Source organism: Mustela erminea, chromosome 12, assembly GCF_009829155.1.
Source record: "Mustela erminea isolate mMusErm1 chromosome 12, mMusErm1.Pri, whole genome shotgun sequence".
NCBI classification, from domain to species: domain Eukaryota; kingdom Metazoa; phylum Chordata; class Mammalia; order Carnivora; family Mustelidae; genus Mustela; species Mustela erminea.
The window spans coordinates 85,467,285-85,488,466 of record NC_045625.1 but is presented as its reverse complement, the minus strand read 5'-3'; the positions used below and the strand labels follow the sequence as shown (position 1 = coordinate 85,488,466).

At 41.2% G+C, this 21,182-nt stretch overlaps 1 protein-coding gene across 8 annotated transcripts in view; it reads right to left on the bottom strand.

Moving 5' to 3' along the window:
• The window catches only part of SMARCA2 (SWI/SNF related, matrix associated, actin dependent regulator of chromatin, subfamily a, member 2), a 179,562-nt gene that overhangs the window by 6,244 nt on the left and 152,136 nt on the right, over positions 1-21,182 (bottom strand). For all 8 annotated transcript variants that reach the window (XM_032308334.1, XM_032308342.1, XM_032308339.1 and 5 more), the window contains one exon: positions 19,033-19,165. In XM_032308334.1, the coding sequence (XP_032164225.1) occupies positions 19,033-19,165 (133 nt within the window). The remainder of the gene's footprint in view (positions 1-19,032; positions 19,166-21,182) is intronic.

Genomic DNA, 21,182 nt, shown 5'->3' with positions numbered 1-21,182 from the left:
TAAAAGTTAAAAATGATACAAGTAACTATAACTACAGTAATTAGTTGAGATACACAAGTATATACATAAGATAAAGGGATTTAAATGTGACGCTGAAAATATAAAATGTGGAGAGGTGCCTGGGTGGCTCAGTTGGTTAAGCAGCTGCCTTCGACTCAGGTCATGATCCCAGTGTCCTGGGATTGAGTCCCACATCAGGCGCCCTGCTCAGCAGGGAGTCTGCTTCTCCCTCTGCCCCTCTCCCCACTTGTGTTCTCGCTCTGTCTCTCAAATAAATAAAACCTTAAAAAAAAAATCCTAAATGGTGCAGAGGGGAGATTAATAATGTAGAACTTTAGAATATGTTAAAACTTAAGCGATTATAAACTTAAGGTAGACTGTATTATAAAAGTCTCCTGGCTGCACAAAGTGAAAGCCTACAGTCAATACACAGAAGATCAAGAGAACTACGGAGACCACTAAACAGAGTCAAGAAACCACAGATGAAGGGATGTAAGAGAAGAAAGGTGCAGAGAGGAACCACAAAAACTCTAGAAAGCAATTATCAAAATGGCAATCAGCACAGAGCTGTCAAGAGTTCTTAGGCTGCAGGTTGGTTCAGCATCTGCAAATCTATCAGTGGGCTGCAGTACATTGATAAAAGAGAGAACAAGAACCATAGGACACTCTCAATAGATGCTGAAAAAGCATCTGATGAAGTACAGCATCCTTTCTTGATCAAAACTCTTCACAGTGTAGGGATAGAGGGCACATACCTCAGTATCATCAACGCCGTCTATGAAAAACCCACAGCGAATATCATTCTTAATGGAGAAAAACTGAGAGCTTTTCCACTAAGGTCAGGAACATGGCACGGATGTCCGTTATCACCACTGCTATTCAACACAGTACTAGAAGTCCTAACCTCGGCTATCAGACAACAAAAAGAAATAAAAAGCATCCAAATCAGTAAAGAAGCAGCCAAACTCTCACTCTTTGCAGATGATATGATACTTCATGTGGAAAACCCAAAGACTCCACTCCAAATCTGCTAGAACTTGTACAGGAATTCAGTAAAGTGTACAGGATATAACATCAATGCACAGAAATCAGTTGCATTCTATACTCCAACAACAAGACAGAAGAAAGAGAAATTAAGGAGTTAATCCCATTCACAACTGCACCCCAAACCATAAGATATCTAGGAATAAATCTAACCAAAGAGGCGAAGAATCTGTACTCAGAAAACTATAAAGTACTCATGGAAGAAACTGAGGAAGACACAAAGAAATGGAAAAACGTTCCATGCTCATGGATTGGAAGAACAACTATTGTGAAAATGTCTATGCTACCTAAAGCAATCTACACATTTAATGCAATCCCTATCAAAATACCACCAACTTTTCTCAAAGAAATGAAAGACCTAATCCTAAAATTTATATGGAACCAGAAAAGACCCTGAATAGCCAGAGGAAGGTTGAAAAAACCAAAGTTGAACCAGGACCTCTGCTGCTTCCTTTCTGGACTCCAAATTCCAGACTTCAGGCTCATTACAGAGCTGTCATAATCAAGACAGTATGGTACTGGCACAAAAACAGATACATAGATCAATGGAACAGAATAGAGAGCCCAGAAATAGACCCTCAACTCTATGGTCAACTAATGTCCAGTGGAAAAAAGACAGTCTCTTCAACAAATGGTGCTGGGAAAATTGGACAGCCACAAGCAGAAGAATGAAACTGGACCATTTCCTTACACCACACACAAAAACAGACTCAAAATGGAGGAAAGATTTCAGTGTGAGGCAGGAATCCATCAAAATCCCTGAGGAGAACACAGGCAGCAACCTCTTCAACCTCAGCCGCAGCAACAACTTCTTAGAAACATCACCAAAGGCAAGGGAAGCAAGGGCAAAAATGAACTACTGGGACTTCATCAAGAACAAAAGCTTTTGCACAGTAAAGGAAACAGTCAACAAAATCAAAAGACAACTGACAGAATGGGAGAAGATATTTGCAAATGACGTATCAGGTAAAGGGCTAGTATCCAAAATCTAGAAAGAACTTATCAAACTCAACACCCAAAGAACAAAGAATCCAATCAAGAAATGGGCAGAGGACATGAACAGACATTTCTGCAAAGAAGACATCCAGATGGCCAACAGACACATGAAAAAGTGCTCCACATCACTCGGCATCAGGAAAATACAAATCAAAGCCACAGTGAGATACCACCTCACACCAGTCAGAACGGCTAAAATTAACAAGTCAGGAAATGACAGATGTTGGTGAGGATGCAGAGAAAGGAGGACCCTCCTACATTGTTGGTGGGAATGCAAGGTGGTGCAGCCACTCTGGAAAACCGTATGGAGGTTCCTCAAAAAGTTGAAAATAGAATGACCCTACAACCCAGGAATCGCACTACTGGGTATTTACCCTAAAGATAAAAACATAGTGACCTGAAGGGGCACATGCACTCAAAAATTTATAGCAGCAATGTCCACAAATAGCCGAACTATGGAAAGAACCTAGATGCCCATCAACAGATGAATGGATAAAGAAGATGGGGTATATGTATAAATGGAATACCATGCAGCCATGAAAAGGAATGAAAGCTTACCATTGGAATGACATGGATGGAACTAGAGGGTATTATGCAAGGTGAAATAAGTCAATCAAAGAAAGACAATTATCATATGATCTCCCTGATATGAGGAATTTGAGAGGCAAGGCAGGGGTTCATAGGGGTAAGGGAGGGAAAAATGAAATAAGATGGGACTGGGGAGGGAGAAAAACCTTAAGAGACTCTTAATCTCAGGAAACAAACAGGGTTGCTAGAGTGGAAGGGAATGGGAGGTATGGGGTGCCTGGGTGATGGATATTGGGGAGGTATGTGCTATGGTGAGTGCTGTGAATTGTGTAAGACTGATGATTCACAGACCTGTATCCCTGAAACAAATAATACATTATATGTTAATAAAAAATTAATTTTAAAAATTAATTTAAACCTAAATGGGCTAAAGGGGGCAATCAAAAGATGTGTTGACTGACTGGATCAACAGAAGCAAGAGCCAACTCTCCGCTGCCTACCAGAGACTTTCCCCAGCTCTACAGCCACCCAGGCTGAGAGGGAAGGGATGGAAAACAAAATACTCCACGGAAGTCAGAACTGTGAGCAGGAACAGCTAGATCAGACCAAACAGACTTAAACGAAGACTACACCAAGGGGGAAAAGAAAGGCACTACATGACGGTAAAAAGGTCAATCCAGGAGACAGAACACTCATCAATATTCATGCACCCAGTATAAGAACACCTAAAAACATGAAGTAAATATGAAAAGATATAAAGGAAGAAAAGGACAGTACCACAAGGAAAGTGGGGACCTCATAATCTCGTTTACGTTAGTTAATGGCCTTACCTGAAACACGAGGCCACAAAGTTAACGCATATTTAGAGAACATTCCATCCAAAAATAGGAGAAGGTGCATTCTTCTCAAGAGCACATGCAACATGATAACAGGTTGGGCCACAGAACATTTCTCAAAACATCTAAGAAGAATGGAATCACGGAAAGCACCTTTTATTTTTAACTACAAAAGTACGAAACTAGAAATCACAAGAAGGAAACGGAAAAAAACACAAAGATGTGGATTCTAAACATTCTGAGAAACCTGTGAGTCAACAAGGAAATCAAAAAGGAAATAAAAATCTCTTGCACAAATGAAAATCAGAAATGCAAGGTTTCAGAATCTGTGTACGCAACATACGCAGTTCTAAGATGGAAGTTCATAGCAACACAAGCCTACCACAAGAAACAAGAAGAATCCCAAATAAATAAGCAACTAGAAAAATATAGCCCAAGGTTAGTGGAAGAAAGGAAAGAGGTCAGGAAATTAGTGAAATTGTGGCTTAAAAAAAACCAGAATGCATCAATCTAACTAAAAGTTCATTTTTTGAAATGATAAACAAAATGGATAAACCTCCGGCAGATTCATCAAAAGAGGGCTTAAATAAAATCAGAAATGCAAAGGAGCATAAGCAACTACTGTAAACAACTATATGCCAACAAACTGGAAAACAGAAAAAAGGGATCAATTCCTAGAAACTATCTTCCAAGGCTTCATCATGAAGAAGTAGAAAATCTGAACAGAGCAAGTCCAAGTAATAGAATTGAATCAGTAATTAAAAACCCCACAAAGTCCAGGACCAGAAAGTTCCACAGGTAAATTCTACCAACCACTTAAAGAACAGTTATAACACATCCTTCTCAATTTATTCCAAAAATTAAAGAAGGAATGTTTTCAAATTCATTTAATAAGGGCAGCAGTACCTTGATACCACACAGACACAGCACAAGAAAAGAAAATACAGGCCAATATATGTGAAAGAAACAGATGCAAAAGTTCTGAAGAAAATGTTAGCAAATTGAATTCAACAATGCATGAAAAAGTCACAAGCCACAGTCAAGTGGGATTTATTTCAAGGAGGCAGGATGGTTCAAATCCACAAAACAATGTGCTATACCACATTAGCATAATGAAGGATGAACGTATCTCAGTAGATGCTGAAAACACATCTAATAAAATTCAACAGCCATTTATGATAAAGATTCTTAAAGGAACTATAGAGGAAACATAGCTCAACATAATGAAGACCATATACAAAAAACCCACAGGTAACAACATATTCAAATATTGAAAAACTGAGAGCTCTTCCCCTGAGATCAGCAACAAGCCAAGGATGCCTACTTTTGCCACTTTTATTCAACATAGTATTGGAAGTCCTAACCAGAGCAGTTATTGAAGAATAATAAATAAAACTGTCACTATTGATAGAGGGCATGATGCTATATATAGCAAAACCTAAACACTCCACCAAAACACTATTAGAATGAACAAATGAATTTGGCCAAGTAGCAGGTTACAAAATTAACACAGAAATCTTTTATTTCCTTATAGGACTAATGAGCTCAGAGAAATCTAGAAAACAGTCCTACTTGCAACTGCACCAAAGATATTAGAATACCTAGGGATGCATTTAACCATAGATGGAAGACTGGTACTCTGAAAACTCTAAGACATTGATGGGAGAAACTGAAGATGACACAAATAATGGAAAGATATACCATGCTCATGGATTAGAAAGCTTAGTATTATTAAAATGTCCATACTGTCCACAGCAATCTAAAGATTCAATGCCATCCCCGTAAGAACATGAATGGCATCTTCCCAGAAAACTAGAACAAAAAAGTCCTAAAATTTGTATGGACTGCAAAGGACATCAAGTAGCCAAAGCAATCTTGAGAAAGAACAAAGCCAGAGGGAGCAAGCTCCCTGATTTCAAACTACACTACAAGTCTACAGTAATGAAAACGGTATGCTACTCGCACAAAAACAGACACATAGATCAATAGAACAGGATGAGAACTTAGAAATAAACCTACGCTTATATGGTCAAAAGAAGCAAGACTATAATGGGGAAAAGACAGTCTCTTCAATAAATGGTGCTGGGTAGACTGGACAGCCACATGCAAAAAAGTGAAACTGGACCACTGTCTTATACCAAATACAAAATAAATTCAAAAGACAATAAAAAGGTTAAATGTGAGACCTGAAACCATAAAAGTCCTCTAAGAAAACACACAGTAAGTTCATTGATGTCAGTTTCAGTATTTTTTGGTACTAGTTTCTTCAGGCAAGGGCAACAAAAGCTAAACTAAAGGGACTAGGTCAAACTAAAAAACTTTTGTACACTGCAACCATCAACAAAATGAAAAGAACCTACTGAATTTTTTTTTTAAGATTTTATTTGTTTATTTGACAGGCAGAGATCACAAGCAGACAGAGAGGCAGGCAGAGGGCGGGGGGAAGCAGGCTCCCTGAAAACAGAGAGCCTGATGTGGGACTCGATTCCAGGATCCTGAGATCATGACCAGAGCTGAAGGCTTTAACCCACTGAGTCACCCAGGTGCCCCTAGAACCTACTGAATGTTAATGATATTTGCAAATTATACATCCAGTGAGGGGTTAATATCCAAAATATGTAAAGAACTCACAAAATTTAATATCAGACAGAACCTAATGAAAAAATGGGAAGAAGACTTGAATAGACATTTCCCAATGATTCCAGCCAACAGCAAAATGAAAAGAGGCTCAACATCACTCACCAAGAGGGAAATATAAACCAAAACCACAATGAGAAAGCACCTCACACCCATCAGACTGGCAATTAAAAAGAGAAGTAACTATTGGTGAGGATGTGAAAGAAAAAAGAACACTCATGCCCTGTTGGTGGGTATGTATATTTGTGCAGACACTAGCAAAAACAGAATGAAGATTCTTGAAAAAATTAAAAATAGTACTACCACATGATGCAGCAGTGCCACTTCTGGTTATTTATCTGAAAAAGGAAAACATGAATTCAAAGAGATAGATGTACCCTTCTGTTCATTTCTGCATTCTCTACAACAGCCAAGATATGGAAGTGACCTAAGATCTACCGATAGAGGAATGGATAAAGATGTGATCTATATACACAATGAAATAGTACTCAGCCACAAAAAAGAATGAAATCTTGCCATTTGCTACCACATGGATAGATCAAGAGGATATTACGCTAAGTGAAATAACTCAGGCAGAGAAAGGCAAATACCATGTAATTTCACTTAAGTATGAAATCTAGAAAAGAAAACAAACAAATGGACAAAATAGATGATAGATACAAGAGACGAATGATTGATTACCAGAGAGGGGAGGTGTTGTGAAAGGGACTTCACAAACCTTGATTTATAAGATAAAGTCTTGGACATATAATGGACAGCATAGGGAAAACAGCCAATAATACTGTAATAACTTTTTATGGATTCAGATAGTAACTAGATCAGTTTGTAATACTTGAAAATATCAAATCACTATGATGTACACCTGAAACTAAGAGGATGTATAGTATGTCAATGATACTTCAATAAAAAGATCCATCTATATGCTCCCTATAAAAGAATTCAGATCTAAAGAAACACAGACTAAGAGTGATGAGATGGAGAAAGTCCATACAAATCAAAACCCAAACAAAGCTGGGGTAGCTATAGTTCAATCAGGGAAAATAAACTTTTAAAGAAGACTGGAATAAGAACATGAACATTACATATTGATGCGGGGGTCCATCCACCAAGAGGATATAATTGTGAATATTACTGAACCCATCATAGGCACACCTACATACATCAAGCAAATATTAATGGACCTAAAGAAAGAAAGAGCAATTTTAAAGCACATGACTTTACTACATCCAATGGCATCAATGGAGACATCAATCAGACAGAAAAGCAATATGGAAACATAGGTCTTAAGTGACATGTTGGATCAGACGGCCTTAACAGATACATACAGACCATTTCATCCCAAAGCAACAGAATACACATTTTTCTTAAGTGCCCATGGAACAATCTCCAGGATAAGTCATACATGAGGCCATAAAGCTAATCTGAATAAACTTAAGAAGACTGAAATAGAAAGCATCTTTTCTGACCACAATTTATGAAAACAGGAAATAATTTTAAGAAGAAAACTGACACATTAAAATGTGGAGATTAAACAATGTTACTGAACAACCTATGGGTCAACAACAAAAGAAAATCAAAGGAGAAATAAAAAAATACACTGATGAAATGAAAATGAAAACACAGCATACCAAAACTTAGACTGCACAAACGCTTCTAAGAGGCTACAATGAGAAAGAAGAAAAATCTCAAACAACATATTTTTACACCTCAAGGGACTAGAAGGACAAACCAAGTCTTTCTAAAAAGAATAAGATAATAAAGATCAGAGCAGAAATAAATGAACAAGAGTGTAAAAAGACAAAGATCAGTGAAACTAAAAGCTGTTTCTTTGAAAACCAACAAAACTGACCAACCTTTGGTTACACTCACCAAGAAGAAAAGGCTGCACAATCAGAAATGAAAGAGAAGTTACAACTGATAACACTGAAACACAAAGGAGCTTATGAGACTACTATGAACAATTAATATGGCAACAAATTGGACAACTTAGAAGAAATAAATTCCTAGGAATATACAACCTACCAAGACTGAATCATAAAAAGAGAGAAAATATGAACAGATCAATTATTGTATAAAAAGATCAAATCAGTCATCATTCCAGGGTGCCTGGCTGGCTCAGTCAGTAGAGCATATGACTCTTGATCTCAGGATTGTAAGTGTGAGCCCCATGTTGGATATAAAGATTACTTAAAAATAAATAAAATCTTAAGGAAAAATCTTAAGGAAAAAGGGAGGGATTTATTCCAGGCATGCAAGGATGGTTTAAATCTGTTAGTCAACCAACATGATACAACACATTAACTGAACAAAGGATAAAAATCATGATCATCTCAATAGATGTAGAAAAATCATGTGACAAAATTCAACATCCATTTATGACAGAAACTCTCAACAAAGTACATATAGAGGGACACTACCTCAACATACTAAAGGCTGTATGTGACAAGCCCACAGCTGATACTACATTTGGTGGAGAAAATCTGAAAGCCTTTCCTCTAAGATTGGGATCAAAAATAAGGATGACCACCCTTGCCACTTTCATCCAACACAGTATTAGAAGTCCTACCCTGAGAAGTTAGGCAAGAAAAAGAAAAGGCACCTGTGCTGGAAAGGATGAAGAAAAATTGCCACTATTTGTAGATCTTACTAGATACAGAAAACCTTGATGACTTCAAAATACGTTAGAGCTAATCAAAGAATTCAGTGGAAGGATACAAAATCAGTATACCACAATCTTTCTGTATGCTAGTAACAAGCTATGAGAAAAATTAAGAAAACGGTTCCGCTTACAGTTGCTTCCCAAAGAATAAAATACCTAGAAATAAATTTAAGCACGCAGGTGAAAGACCTGTACACCAAAACCATCAGGTATTAAATGAAACAAAGTGAAGCATACACAGAGAAATGGAAAAAATAATAGTGCTATCAACTGGAAGAAACAGCATTGTTAATATGTCCGTACTACCGAGAGTAACCTGTAGGTTCAATGCAATCTATCAAAATTCCAATGGGATTTTTCACAGAAATCAAAAATAACAATCCCCTAAAATCTGTGCGAAACCACAAAAGATCCAGAGTAGCCAAAGCAATTTTGAGACAGAACAAAGCTGGAGGTACCACATTCACTGATTTCAAACTATATTACAAACTTATAGCAATCAAAACAGTATGGTACTGGCATTAAAAATACACATATAGATCAATGAAACAGAATAGAGAGCCTAGAAGTAAAGCACACACACGATCAATTTACAACAAAGCCATGAACATACCACGGTGAAGGGACAGTTTCTTCAGTAAGTGGTGCTGGGAAAACAGGACAGCCACATGCAAAAAAATGAAACTGACTTACACATAACAAGAATTATTTAAACACGGACTAAAGACTTGGGCATATGATCCGAAACCATAAAATTCCTAGAAGAAAACCGGCAGTAAGATCCTTGACATTGGTCTTGACTTAGGCGTCTGCTCTGAAAAATTATTGCTAGCAGAAGCAAAAATAAACAAGTGTGACTATATGATATGAAAAAGCTTCCACACAACAATGGAAACCATCCACAAAATGAAAAAGCAACTATCGAATGGGAGGAAAAGAAAACAAAAGCTGCAAATCATCTCTGTTAAGAAGTTAATACTCACAATCTATAAAGGTCTCCTACACTCAACAGCAAAACAATCCAATTAAAAAAAGGGGCCAAGGCGGGGGGCGCCTGGGTGACTCAGTGGGTTAAAGCCTCTGCCTTTAGCTCAAGTCACGATCTCAGTGTCCTGGGATTGAGTCCCACGTCGGCCCTGCTTCCCTTCCTCTCTGCCTACTTGTGATCTCTGTCAAATAAATAAATAAAAATCTTTAAAAAGGGGGGGCGGGCCCAAGAATTTAGACAGACACTTTCCCAAAGACATATATAGATGGCCAATAAGTAGAGAAAAAGGTGCTCAACATCTCTCATCATCAGGGAAATGAGAGATCAAATCCACAATGAGGCCTCACCTTGCACCTGTGAAAATGGCTGGAGTTGAGAAGACCAGAAGCAAGAGTGCTGGTGAGGATGTGGAGAAGAGGGGGCCCTTCAACAATGCTGGTGGGGATGTAAATTTGTGCAGCCACCATGGAAAACAGTGTAGAGAGTCTTCAAAAATTTTAAAAAAAAAGTATATTACCCATCAATTCCAAGTATGGGTGTGTCCATGAAGAAAATAATGCTAAATTAAAAAGATGTGTGAACCCCCGTGTTCACTGCAGCATTACTTAGAGCCTGGATTTGAAAACAGCCAAGTGCTCACTGTGAATAAAGAAAATGGCGGCAGGGGGTGGGGTGTCTGGGTGAGCAGTGGAATATAATTCAGCCATAAAAATAATGAAATCCTGCCATTTGTGGCAACGTGGATGGACCCAGAGGACATTATATTAAGTGAAATGAGCAAGATAATTACCCGTATGATCTTACTTAAATGTGAATTCTTACAAATAAAACAAACAAAAAACCCCCCAAGAACCCAAACCCTGAGGCTGGTTGCCATAGGTGGGGTTGGAGGGTGACTGAAGGGGGTCAAAAGGTACTTCTAGGTAGAAAATCAGTAAGTCTGGTGGGTTATGGTAGCATGTGGTAACTACAGTTAGTTAACACTGTGATAGTTGGTAAGAGAGATCTAGGATCCCAGCAAAAGAAAACACGTGTAACTGTTTGTGGTGATGCCTCTCCATCAGATTTACTGTGATCATTTCACAATAAATACAACGACCAGTATGTTGTACACCTGAAACTAACATGTCACTTATACCCTCAGTTTTAACAAGAAAAAGTGGAAGGAGAGGCAGAAGGTAGGGTCAGAGAGAGGCAGCGTGAGTACAGTGTTCTCGCCTTCAGCCTCCAGATGAACCCACAGCACCCAGGGACCTACAGATTTGTGAGGTAGTAAATTTGGGTTGTTTAATCCACTGCATTTGTGCTGGTTTGTGACGGTGACCCCAGAAAGCTCACACACCGCGTCTCAGGAGAGCTCAGAGAAACTAAACCGTGAGGTTGGAGAGGGCAGCTCTGTGAAAGCGGATTAGCAATGTGGCTGTAAAGTAAGGATCTCACTGAGGTCCCTTAGGTAGCGCTAAGGCATCAAATGCTAGGTTATCAGAACTGGGGAATAACCGTGTGGAATTAGATAAGGTAAAATTAATAAAAGGCAGACTCACTGAAAAGACTGACACCGAGAACAGATGTGGGTGTGGCGACACAGACACCCATCAGACTGCTGACAGATCAAAACTCCAGGCTGGGGGCAGGACTCCTGTGCCTGATGTTTGAAAAACGTCTGCAGTGAATCAGGGATAGACATGTTCAGGGGGAGTATTTGGAGTAAGACTGATCGGTTTCTTGGACTCAATATGAATGGTAACACATACTGCTGTCCGAAGGCACTCCCTGCTATGGGAAAATGTTCATAAAATAGAAAAATTAGGCTACGAAACAGTGTGCTGTGCTCTTACAAAGAAAATAGGTAGAGAAAAAACTGGAAGGCAAATTCTCAAAATGCCAAATGTATACCGGGCAATGGAATTACAAATGGTCCTTTCTTAAGAAAAAATATTTTCCAAGTTGTCTGTATTAAATATGTAATCAGGAACAAACCTAATAAAAAAAGTTTGAAGTGTATCTGTACTGTTTCACACAGCAGACCGTAAACCACTGGGATTAATTACCTGGAGAGGAAGTATGGGGTGAGGATGTAACTAGGTAGGAAAGTTTGAGTTGTGAAGGCGGCCTTAACCTTGTATAAATATAAGAATGATCAACCAGAGCTGGAATGAAGCTAAGACAGAAGAGGTCTAGGGTGAAAAATTTTTGAATGGATAAAGAAGATGTGATACACACACACACACACACACACACACACACACACACACACACTGTAATATTACGCAGCCATAAAAAGAGCGAAGCCATTTGCAGCAACACGGATGGAGCTAGAATATCACACGACAGGAAAGAAGTCAGCGAGATGGTGGAGTAGGAAACCTAAATATCATCGGGTACCAGGAGTTCAGCTCGATAGTTATCAAACCATTCTCGACACCTACAAACTCAATAGGAGAGAGAAGAGCAGAGCAGCAATTCTAGGAACAGAACATTGACCACTCTCAGGAAGGTAGGATGTGCAGAGAAGTGAATCCGAAACAAGGGGGAAGATAAACCACAGGGGGAGGGGCCAGCTCCCGGGAAGCAGTGGAGCAGCAGAGCACAAAATCAGAACTTTTAGGAGTCTTCTCCACTGAGGGACGTCACTACAGAGGCTAAGTAGGGATGGAGCCCTCACGGGGACAGTGTGGTCTCAGGACCCACAGGGTCACAGAGAGACCAAGGGTGTCTGAGTGTGGCAGAGCCCCCAGGTATCAGAGCAGGGTAGCTCACTGTGGAGGAGCTGAGGAGTGGGCTCTCAGCTTGGGGTTACCTTAAACCGTGATCCGCGGCACAGTCGGGCCACGGCTCTTCAAGCAGGGACCCCACAGGTGGCAGATCCAGGGAGTTTCCTTCCTTCCTCCTCTGGGAGGAGCAGCACAGCAGTGCGCTGCAGAAATCTGCTGCATTTGGAGACCCCAAATGGGGCCGAGCGCCAGAGACAGAAATGCTCAGTCACAGGCCGGGTGAGCTCAGAGCGTGGCCGGAGACCAGGGAGATGGAAGGGATTGATTGCCTTTCTCTGAGGGTGCATTGAGGAGCAGGGTCCCAGCTCTTGGCTCCTCTGGGTGGAAACGGGGAGGCCGCCATTTTCATTCCCATCTTCCAAAGCTCTACAGAAAGCATTCAGGGAACACAAGCTCCCAAGAGCGAACCTGAGCAGATGACTTAGCCCAGCCCCTGGCAAGGGCGGTGCAATTTTGCCTCGGGCAAAGGCATTTGAGAATCACTGCAACAGGCCCCTCCCCAGAAGATAAGCAAGAACATCCAGCCAAGACCAAGTTTGATGATCAATCAGAACTGCAGAACTACAGAGCTAAGGGAGAGCAACACAGAATTCATGGCTTTTCCCCCCTTGGTTCTTTAGTCTTTCAAAGTTAAATTTTTTTAATTTTATTTTTTTCTTCTATTTTTTTCATTTTTCATGTGCCTATTTTAACATTTTTAAACTATCCTATCAATACCTTTTTAAAAATCTTTTTTCATTTTCATAGCTACAGTCATATTCTATCACTTCATTGTATTTGACCTTGTTTTTGGTATACATATAGGTTTTTCTTTCTTTACAATTTTGGGATACAGTTTCTTCTAACAGATCAAAATACACCCTAAATCCAGCACATGCCTTTGTTCTTGTCTCCAGCCTGATCACATTCTTTTTTTCTTTTTTCAACCCACTTATCAATTCCTTTTTTAGAATGTTCTTAATTTTCATCCTTACAATCCTATTCCATCCCTTCACTCACCATGTTTACCCTTATTTGTGTCTATATATAAGTTTTTTATTTTTAAAAAAATTTGGGAGGTAATTTCTTCTAACAAATCAAAATACAGCCAAAATCAAATGTGTGGCTCTGTTCTGTTCACCAGTCTAATATACATATATATATTTTTTCTTTTTTTTCCTCCTTTCTTCTCCCCCCAGTTTAGGGTCTTTTCTGATTTGGTTACTGTATATTTTTCTGGGGTCGTTGCTGCCCTTTTAGTATTTTGTTCTCTCATTCATCTATTCTTATCTGGATAAAATGACAAGGTGGAAAAACTCACCTCAAAAAGAGAATAAGAGGCAGTACCGAAGGTTAGGGACCTAATCAATATGGACATTAGTAATATGTCAAAATTAGAGTTCAGAATGACAATTACCAAGGTGCTAGCTGGGCTTGAAAAAAGCATGGAAGATACTAGAGAATCCCTTTCCAGAGAAATAAAAGAACTAAAATCTAACCAAGCTGAAATCAAAGAAGCTACTGATGAGATGCAATAAAAAATGGAGGCGCATACTACTAGGATAAATAAGGCAGAAGAGAATTAGTGATTTAGAAGATCAAATGATGGAGAATAAAGAAGCTGAGAAAAGAAACAGTTACTGGACCACAAGGGGAGAATTCAAGAGATAAGTGATACCATAAGATGAAACAATGTAAGAATAATTGGGATCCCAGAAGAAGACAGAGAGGGAGGGGCAGAAGGTATATTGGAGCAAATTATAGCAGAGAATTTCCCTACTTTGGCAAAGGGAACAAGCAACAAAGTCCAGGAAGCACAAAGAACCCCCCTAAAAATCAATAAAAATAGGTCCACACCCCATCATCTAATAGTAAAACTTACAAGTCTCACTGATAAGGAGAAAATCCTAAAAGAAGCTTGGGACAAGAGGTCTGTAACATAAAATGGTAGAGATACTAGATTGGCAGCAGATCTATCCACAGAGACCTGGCAGGCCAGAAAAGACTGGCATGATACACTCAGAGCAGTAAATGAGAAAAATACGCAGCCAGCCGAGTACTATATCCAGCTAGGCGGTCACTGAAAATAGGAGAGATATAAAGCTTCCAGGACAAACAAAAACTAAAAGAATTTTCAAACACCAAACCAGCTCTACAGGAAATATTGAAAGGGCTCCTCCAAGCAAAGAGAGAGCCTAAAAGAAAGGAACAGAGACAATATACAGTAACAGTCACCTTACAGGCAATATGACACACGAAACTCCTATCTTTCAGTAGTTACCCTGAATTTAAATGGGCTAAATGCCCCAATAAAAAGACACAGGGTATCAGAATGGATTAAAAAAAAAAAAACATCAATATGCTGTCAGCAAGAAACCCATTTTAGACCCAAAGACACCACTAGATTTAAAGCGAGGGGGTGGAAAACAATTTACCATGCTAATGGACATCTAAAGAAAGCTGGAGTGGCAATTCTTATATCAGATCAATTAGACTTTGAGCCAAAGACTATAATAAGAGATAAGGAAGGACAATATATCATACTCAAAGGGTCTGTCAAACAAGAAGATCTAACAATTTTAAATATCTATGCCCCGAACATGGGAGCAGCCAACTATATAAACCAATTAATAACAAAATCAAAGAAACATATCAACAATAATACAGTAGTAGTAGGGGGCTTTAACACCCCCCTTACTGAAATGGACAGATCCTCCAAGCAAAAGATCAACAAGGAAATAAAGGCTTTAAATGACACACTGGACCAGATGGACATCACAAGATATATTTAGAACATTCCATCCCAAAGCAGCAGAATACACATTCTTCTCTAGTGCACATGGAACATTCTCCAGAACAGATCACATCCTGGGTCACAAATCAGGTCTCAACCAGAACCAAAATATTGGATCATTCTCTGCATATTTTCAGACACAATGGTTTGAAAGTAGAACTCAAGCAGAAGAGGAAAGTTGGAAAGAACTCAAATACATGGAGGCTAAAGAGTATCCTACTAAGGAATGAATGGGTCAACCAGGAAATTAAAGAAGAATCTTTAAAAAATTCATGGAAACAAATGAAAATGAAAACACAACTGTTCAAAATCTTTGGGACACAGTGAAGTCAGTCCTGAGAGGAAGTATACAGCAATACAGGCCTTTCTCAAGAAACAAGAAAGGTCTCAAGTATACAAACTAACCCTACACCTAAAGGAGCTGGAGAAAAAACAGCAAAGAAAACCTAAACCCATCAGGAGACAAGAAATAATAAAGATTAGAGCAGAAATCAATGAAATAGAAACCAAAAGAACAGTAGAACAAATCAACTAGGAGCTGGTTCTCTGAAAGAATTAGTAAGATTGATAAACCCCTGAAAACTATTCCCCTAAGGTCAGGAACACAGCAGGGATGTCCATTATCACCACTGCTACTCAGCATAGTACTAGAGGTCCTAGCCTCAGCAATCAGACAATCAGACAACATAGTACTAGAAGTCCTAGCCTCAGCATCCGAATTGGCAAAGAAGAAGTCAAACTCTCATTCTTTGCAGATCATATGATTCTTTATGTGGAAAGCCCAAAAGACTCCACTCCAAAATTGCTAGAACTCATACAGGAATTCAGTAAAGTAAAGGATATAAAAAGGATATAAAATCAAGGCACAGGAATCAGTTGCATTTCTATACTCCAAGAGCAAGACAGAAGAGAGAGAGATTAAGGAGTCGATCCCATTCACAACTGCATCCAAAACCATGAGATACCTAGGAATAAACCTAACCAAAGAGGCAAAGAGTCTGTACTCAGAAAACTAAAAAGTACTCATGAAAGAACCTGAGGAAGACACAAAGAAATGGAAAAACGTTCTGTGCTCATGGACTGGAAGAACAACTGTGGTGAAAATGTCTACGCTATCTAAGCAGTCTACACATTTAATGCAATCCCTATCAAAATACCACCAACTTTTTTCAAAGAAATGGAAGACATAGTCCTAAAATTTATATGGAACCAAAAAAGACCCTGAATAACCAGAGGAATGTTGAAGAAGAAAACCAAAGTAGGCGGCATCACAATTCCAGACTTCAAGCTCTATTACAAAGCTGTCATCATCAAGACAGCATGGTACTGGCACAAAAACAGACACATTGATCAATGGAACAGAATAGAGAGCCCAGAAATGGACCCTCAACTCTACAGTCAACTAATCTTGGACAAAGCAGGAAAGAACGTCCAGTGGAAAAAAGGCAGTCCCTTCAACAAATGGTGTCAGGAAAATTGGACAGCCACATGCAGAAGAATGAAACTGGACCATTTCCTTACACCACACACAAAAACAGACTCCAAATGGATGAAAGGCCTCAATGTGAGACAGAAATCCATCAAAATCTTTGAGTGAAACATAGGCAGCAACCTCTTCGACCTCAGCCACAGCAACTTCTTCCTAGAAGTATCACCAAAAGCAAGGGAAGCAAGGGCAAAAATGAACTACTGGGACTTCATCAGGATAAAAAGCTTTTGCACAGCAAAGGAAACAGTTAACAAAACCAAAAGACAACTGACAGAATGGGAGAAGATACTCAAAAATGACATATCAAGTAAAGGGCTAGTATCCAAAATCTAGAAAGAACTTATCAAACTCAACACCCAAAGAACAAAGAATCCAATCAAGAAATGGGCAGAGGCCATGAACAGATATTTCTGCAAAGAAGACATCCAGATGGCCAACAGACACATGAAAAAGTGCTCCATATCACTCGGCACCAGGAAAATACAAATCAAAACCACAATGAGATAACCACCTCACACCAGTCAGAATGGCTAAAATTAACAAGTCAGGAAACGACAGATGCTGGCGAGGGTGCAGAGAAAGGGGAACCCTCCTGCACTGTTGGTGGGAATGCAAGCTGGTGCAACCACTCTGGAAAACAGCATGGAGGTTCCTCAAAAAGTTGAAAATAGAGCTACCCTATTACCCAGCAATCGCACTACTGGGTATTTACCAGATACAAACGTAGTGATCTGAAGGGGCACATGCACCCGAATGTTTATAGCAGCAATGTCCACAAACCACAATAGCCAAACTATGGAAGGAACCTAGATGTCCATCAACAGATGAATGGGTAAAGAGGATGTGGGGTGTGTGTGTGTGTGTGTGTGTGTACAGTATGTGTGTGTGTGTACACACACACACAGTACACATACACAATGGAATACTATGCAGCCATGGGAAAAAAAAACCCAGATCCTGTCATTTGCAACAACCTGGTTGACTAGAGGGTATTAAGCTGAGCGAAATAAGTCAATCAGAGGAAGGCAATTATCACATGATCTCTCTGATATGAGGAATTTGAGAGGCAGGGTGGGCGGCTGTCAGGGGTTAGGGAGGGAAAAAATTTAACAAGATGGGATTGGGAGGGAGACAAACCATTAAACACTCTTAATTTCAGAAAACAAAGTGAATGTTGATGGGGGTTGGGGAAGGGAGGGTTAGGAGGTCCGGCTGATGGACACTGGGGAGGGCATGTGCTATGGTGAGTGCTGTGAAGTGTGTTAGACTGATGTACCCCTGGGGCTAATAATACATTATATGTTAGTAAAATAAAAATAAGTCAGAGAAAGATAAATACCATATGATCCCACTCACAGGTAGATTTTAAGGCACCAAAAAAACAAGCTAAGGAAAAGAAACAAAGCAAGAAACAGACCGTTACCTAGAGAGAACCACCTGAGGGTGACCAGAGCAGGGGGAGCGGGGGACGGGGGAGGAGGTGATGGGACCAAGGACGGGGCCCATCAGAAAAGCACTGAGAAATGTGCAGAATTATTGAATGACTCTGTTGTACACCTGAAATTGACGTAACACTGGATGGCAACTATTCTGCCGTTAAAATAAAAAACTTAAGAAAACTTCTGAACACACCAAAATTCAGCAATCCCAGTAAATATCCTAATGCAGTATTTGAAAAACTCAAAGTTAATCCCCCCAAAAAATCCACGATGAACAAAATACCAAAATGTAAATAAAGACAGGATCGACATTTGATCCGCGACGGGTAAGAAGGACAACGTTTCCGACCCATTTTGACAATTATTTGCTGAGACACAGATTCTCCCAGTGGGCTCGGTCCTGGGCCCAGCGGCCTCAGGGAGCGGGTCAGAAATGCTCCCAAGCCCCAACACAGGTTACACAGTCAGAAACTCTGGGGATGGCACCCACGGGTCAACACTCCATCCGTCCCTCCAGGGAGAAGATCACTACGGTACACAACAGACAGGCCAGAACAGCAGTGTGCGCAGAAAATGTATCTCACGCTGACTTCTCAAAGACAACGTTCACGGAGTCTTCCTAGGACGCTGGCCCAATGCTAAGTTCCTTGCGCGCCTGGGGGGGTTTAATACCCAGATTTTATAGAGAAGGAAAGTAACCTTGAGCAGGGTTACCTACCTGGCCCGAGGTGGCCCAGCAAGGACACAGGAGACCAAGGAATGGAATCCAGATCTGCGGGGCTGGAAAATCTGTTTTGTTCGCCCCTGGGGAACCGGCAACGTAGGCGGCAAAGGGCAGAGAAGCAGAGGGAGCAAAGGCCTGGGCTTACCCTCGGACTCGGACTCCTCCTCCTCCTCCTCCTCCTCCTCCTCGTTGCTGTCGTCATCACTCTCTTCCTCTTTGGCGATTTTCTGCCGAGCGCTCTTAAACACGGACTGTAAGACGATCGAGTCTTCGTAGATCTGGAGGGTCATAGTGGTACCGGTTACAAACCACAAGCTGAGGACCCGAGATCCTCCTGACTGCTCTGTGATGGGTGAGTCTGCTAGAAACAGTGGGAGTTTTCATGCCTGCGGGAAGCCCAACAGGAGAACGCTGAACTCAAACACTGACACACGGATTCTTCTGGGAAAAGCCCATTTGTGGTTGAAATAATGTGTGTGTGTACGTACCCACCTGCATGGGTATAAATACTTAGGGAAGGGTGGGCTTCTGTAACATAGCCTCTCATTTTTGATAACAAAAAGAGTGTTTTAAAAACTGCATTTCTGGGGCACCTGGGTGGCTCAGTGGGTTAAAGCCTCAGCCTTCGGCTTGGGTCGTGATCCTGGGGTCCTGGGATCGAACCCCAAGTTGGGTTCTCTGCTCGGCGGGGAGCCTGCTTCCCCCTCTCTCTCTGCCTGCCTCTGATCTCTGTCAAGTAAATGAATAAAATCTTAAAAAAAAAAAACCTGCATTTCTTATTTGAGTTGTTCTATCCAAAACTGTGGTAAAGTGACCTCCTTCAACACGCAAAAGCCCTAACAAAATGGAGGCTCGTCTTCAGCATCCGTGTATCAGCGCGGGCTGTTACTACTCCGGTCAGTACTTCCCTTTTACTGTCTGCTCACACCTGAGCACATCCCTGCAGGGTTGCCAAGATCTGAAGCTCCAAAATGGTCCCTTCTCTCAAAAAATTAAAAACAGAAGTGCCACGTGATCCCGCAATCCCGCCTCTGGGTATACACCCAAAAGAGCGAGTGCAGGGTTTTGAAGGGAGATTTGCACACCTGTGTCTCTGAAGGGCCAAGAGAGCAAGCAAACCCAGGGTCTGCTAGATGCAGGAACAAAATGCAGTATATATGGAAAATGAATTCTTTAGCCTTAAAAAAGGAGAAATCCTTCCACCTGATACCACAAGGTTGAACCTTGAGGACAGGATGCTGAGTAACAAAAGCCAGTCACACGACGACAAATACAGTCTTCGCTTCCGTGAGGTATCCGAGCTAGTCAAATTCACAGGTTCCCAGGGACCAGAGCAGGGTACGGGGTGGGGGGGGGCAACGGGGAGGTGTTTCACGGGTAGAGAGTTTCAGCTGTATCAGACGAAAGCATTCTGGAAATCTGTTGGACGATAAAGAGAACATAATACTGAACTGTACCCTCAAAAAGGGTGAAGAGGATACATTTTAGGTGTTTCAACAAATAAAAAACCATGGACAACAACGGTCCTGGCTGTAAAACAGGGTCCTTTATTGGAAAGAGGAGCCACAAGCTCACGAAGGTGACGGGACACCCTGGAGTGAGCACCGCAGGACAAAGTGCGGAGGGGGCAGAGGGTCGGGAGGGGTCCTGGGATGGGGCCGTGGGGGCAGAATCTGCCGGAAATGAGAATTCAGCCGGACAGGAGCAGGTGAGGAGGGTTCCGTCAGGGCTGAGAAAGGAGGGGGCTTTCTAGGGAAGGAGACCAAGTGTGTGCATCTGGCATTGTTCCAGGTCAGTTTCTGGCCAGGACCGTGGACTGTGTTGGGCAAGATGCTGCTGTCCGGTGGCCACATAAGAAGTACGCGGGCTCGCTCTGTCCTCTTGCTGGCGCCAGCACGCATACCCAGGGAGGCAAGTGGTCACGGGCCCGGTGTGATTAGACCACGAGCTGTTCAGGGGGAGGAGCAGCAGGAAAAGGTGGCTACGGCACGAGAGTAGGCTAGAACTTTGGAAAGCAGCCTAGGGAGATGAAATTCATTCTGGACCCTGATCGCACACGGTGGGTAGTAGACGGGAGGGCAGAGAGGGCCGTGAGAGAGAGAGAGAGAGAGCGAGCGACTAGTCCCCAGCATGGAGAAGGAAGCCAGTCAAGAAGCCACTTGTGACTCTACTTCATGTGTGAGACTGGTTGCGGGCAGACAGGGAGGCTGTGGCAGGGGGTGGGGCCTGGAGGCCCAGCCGCATGCCGCCACGGGAGGGTAGAGGACACCACCGTGAACCTGGAAATGTACCGTC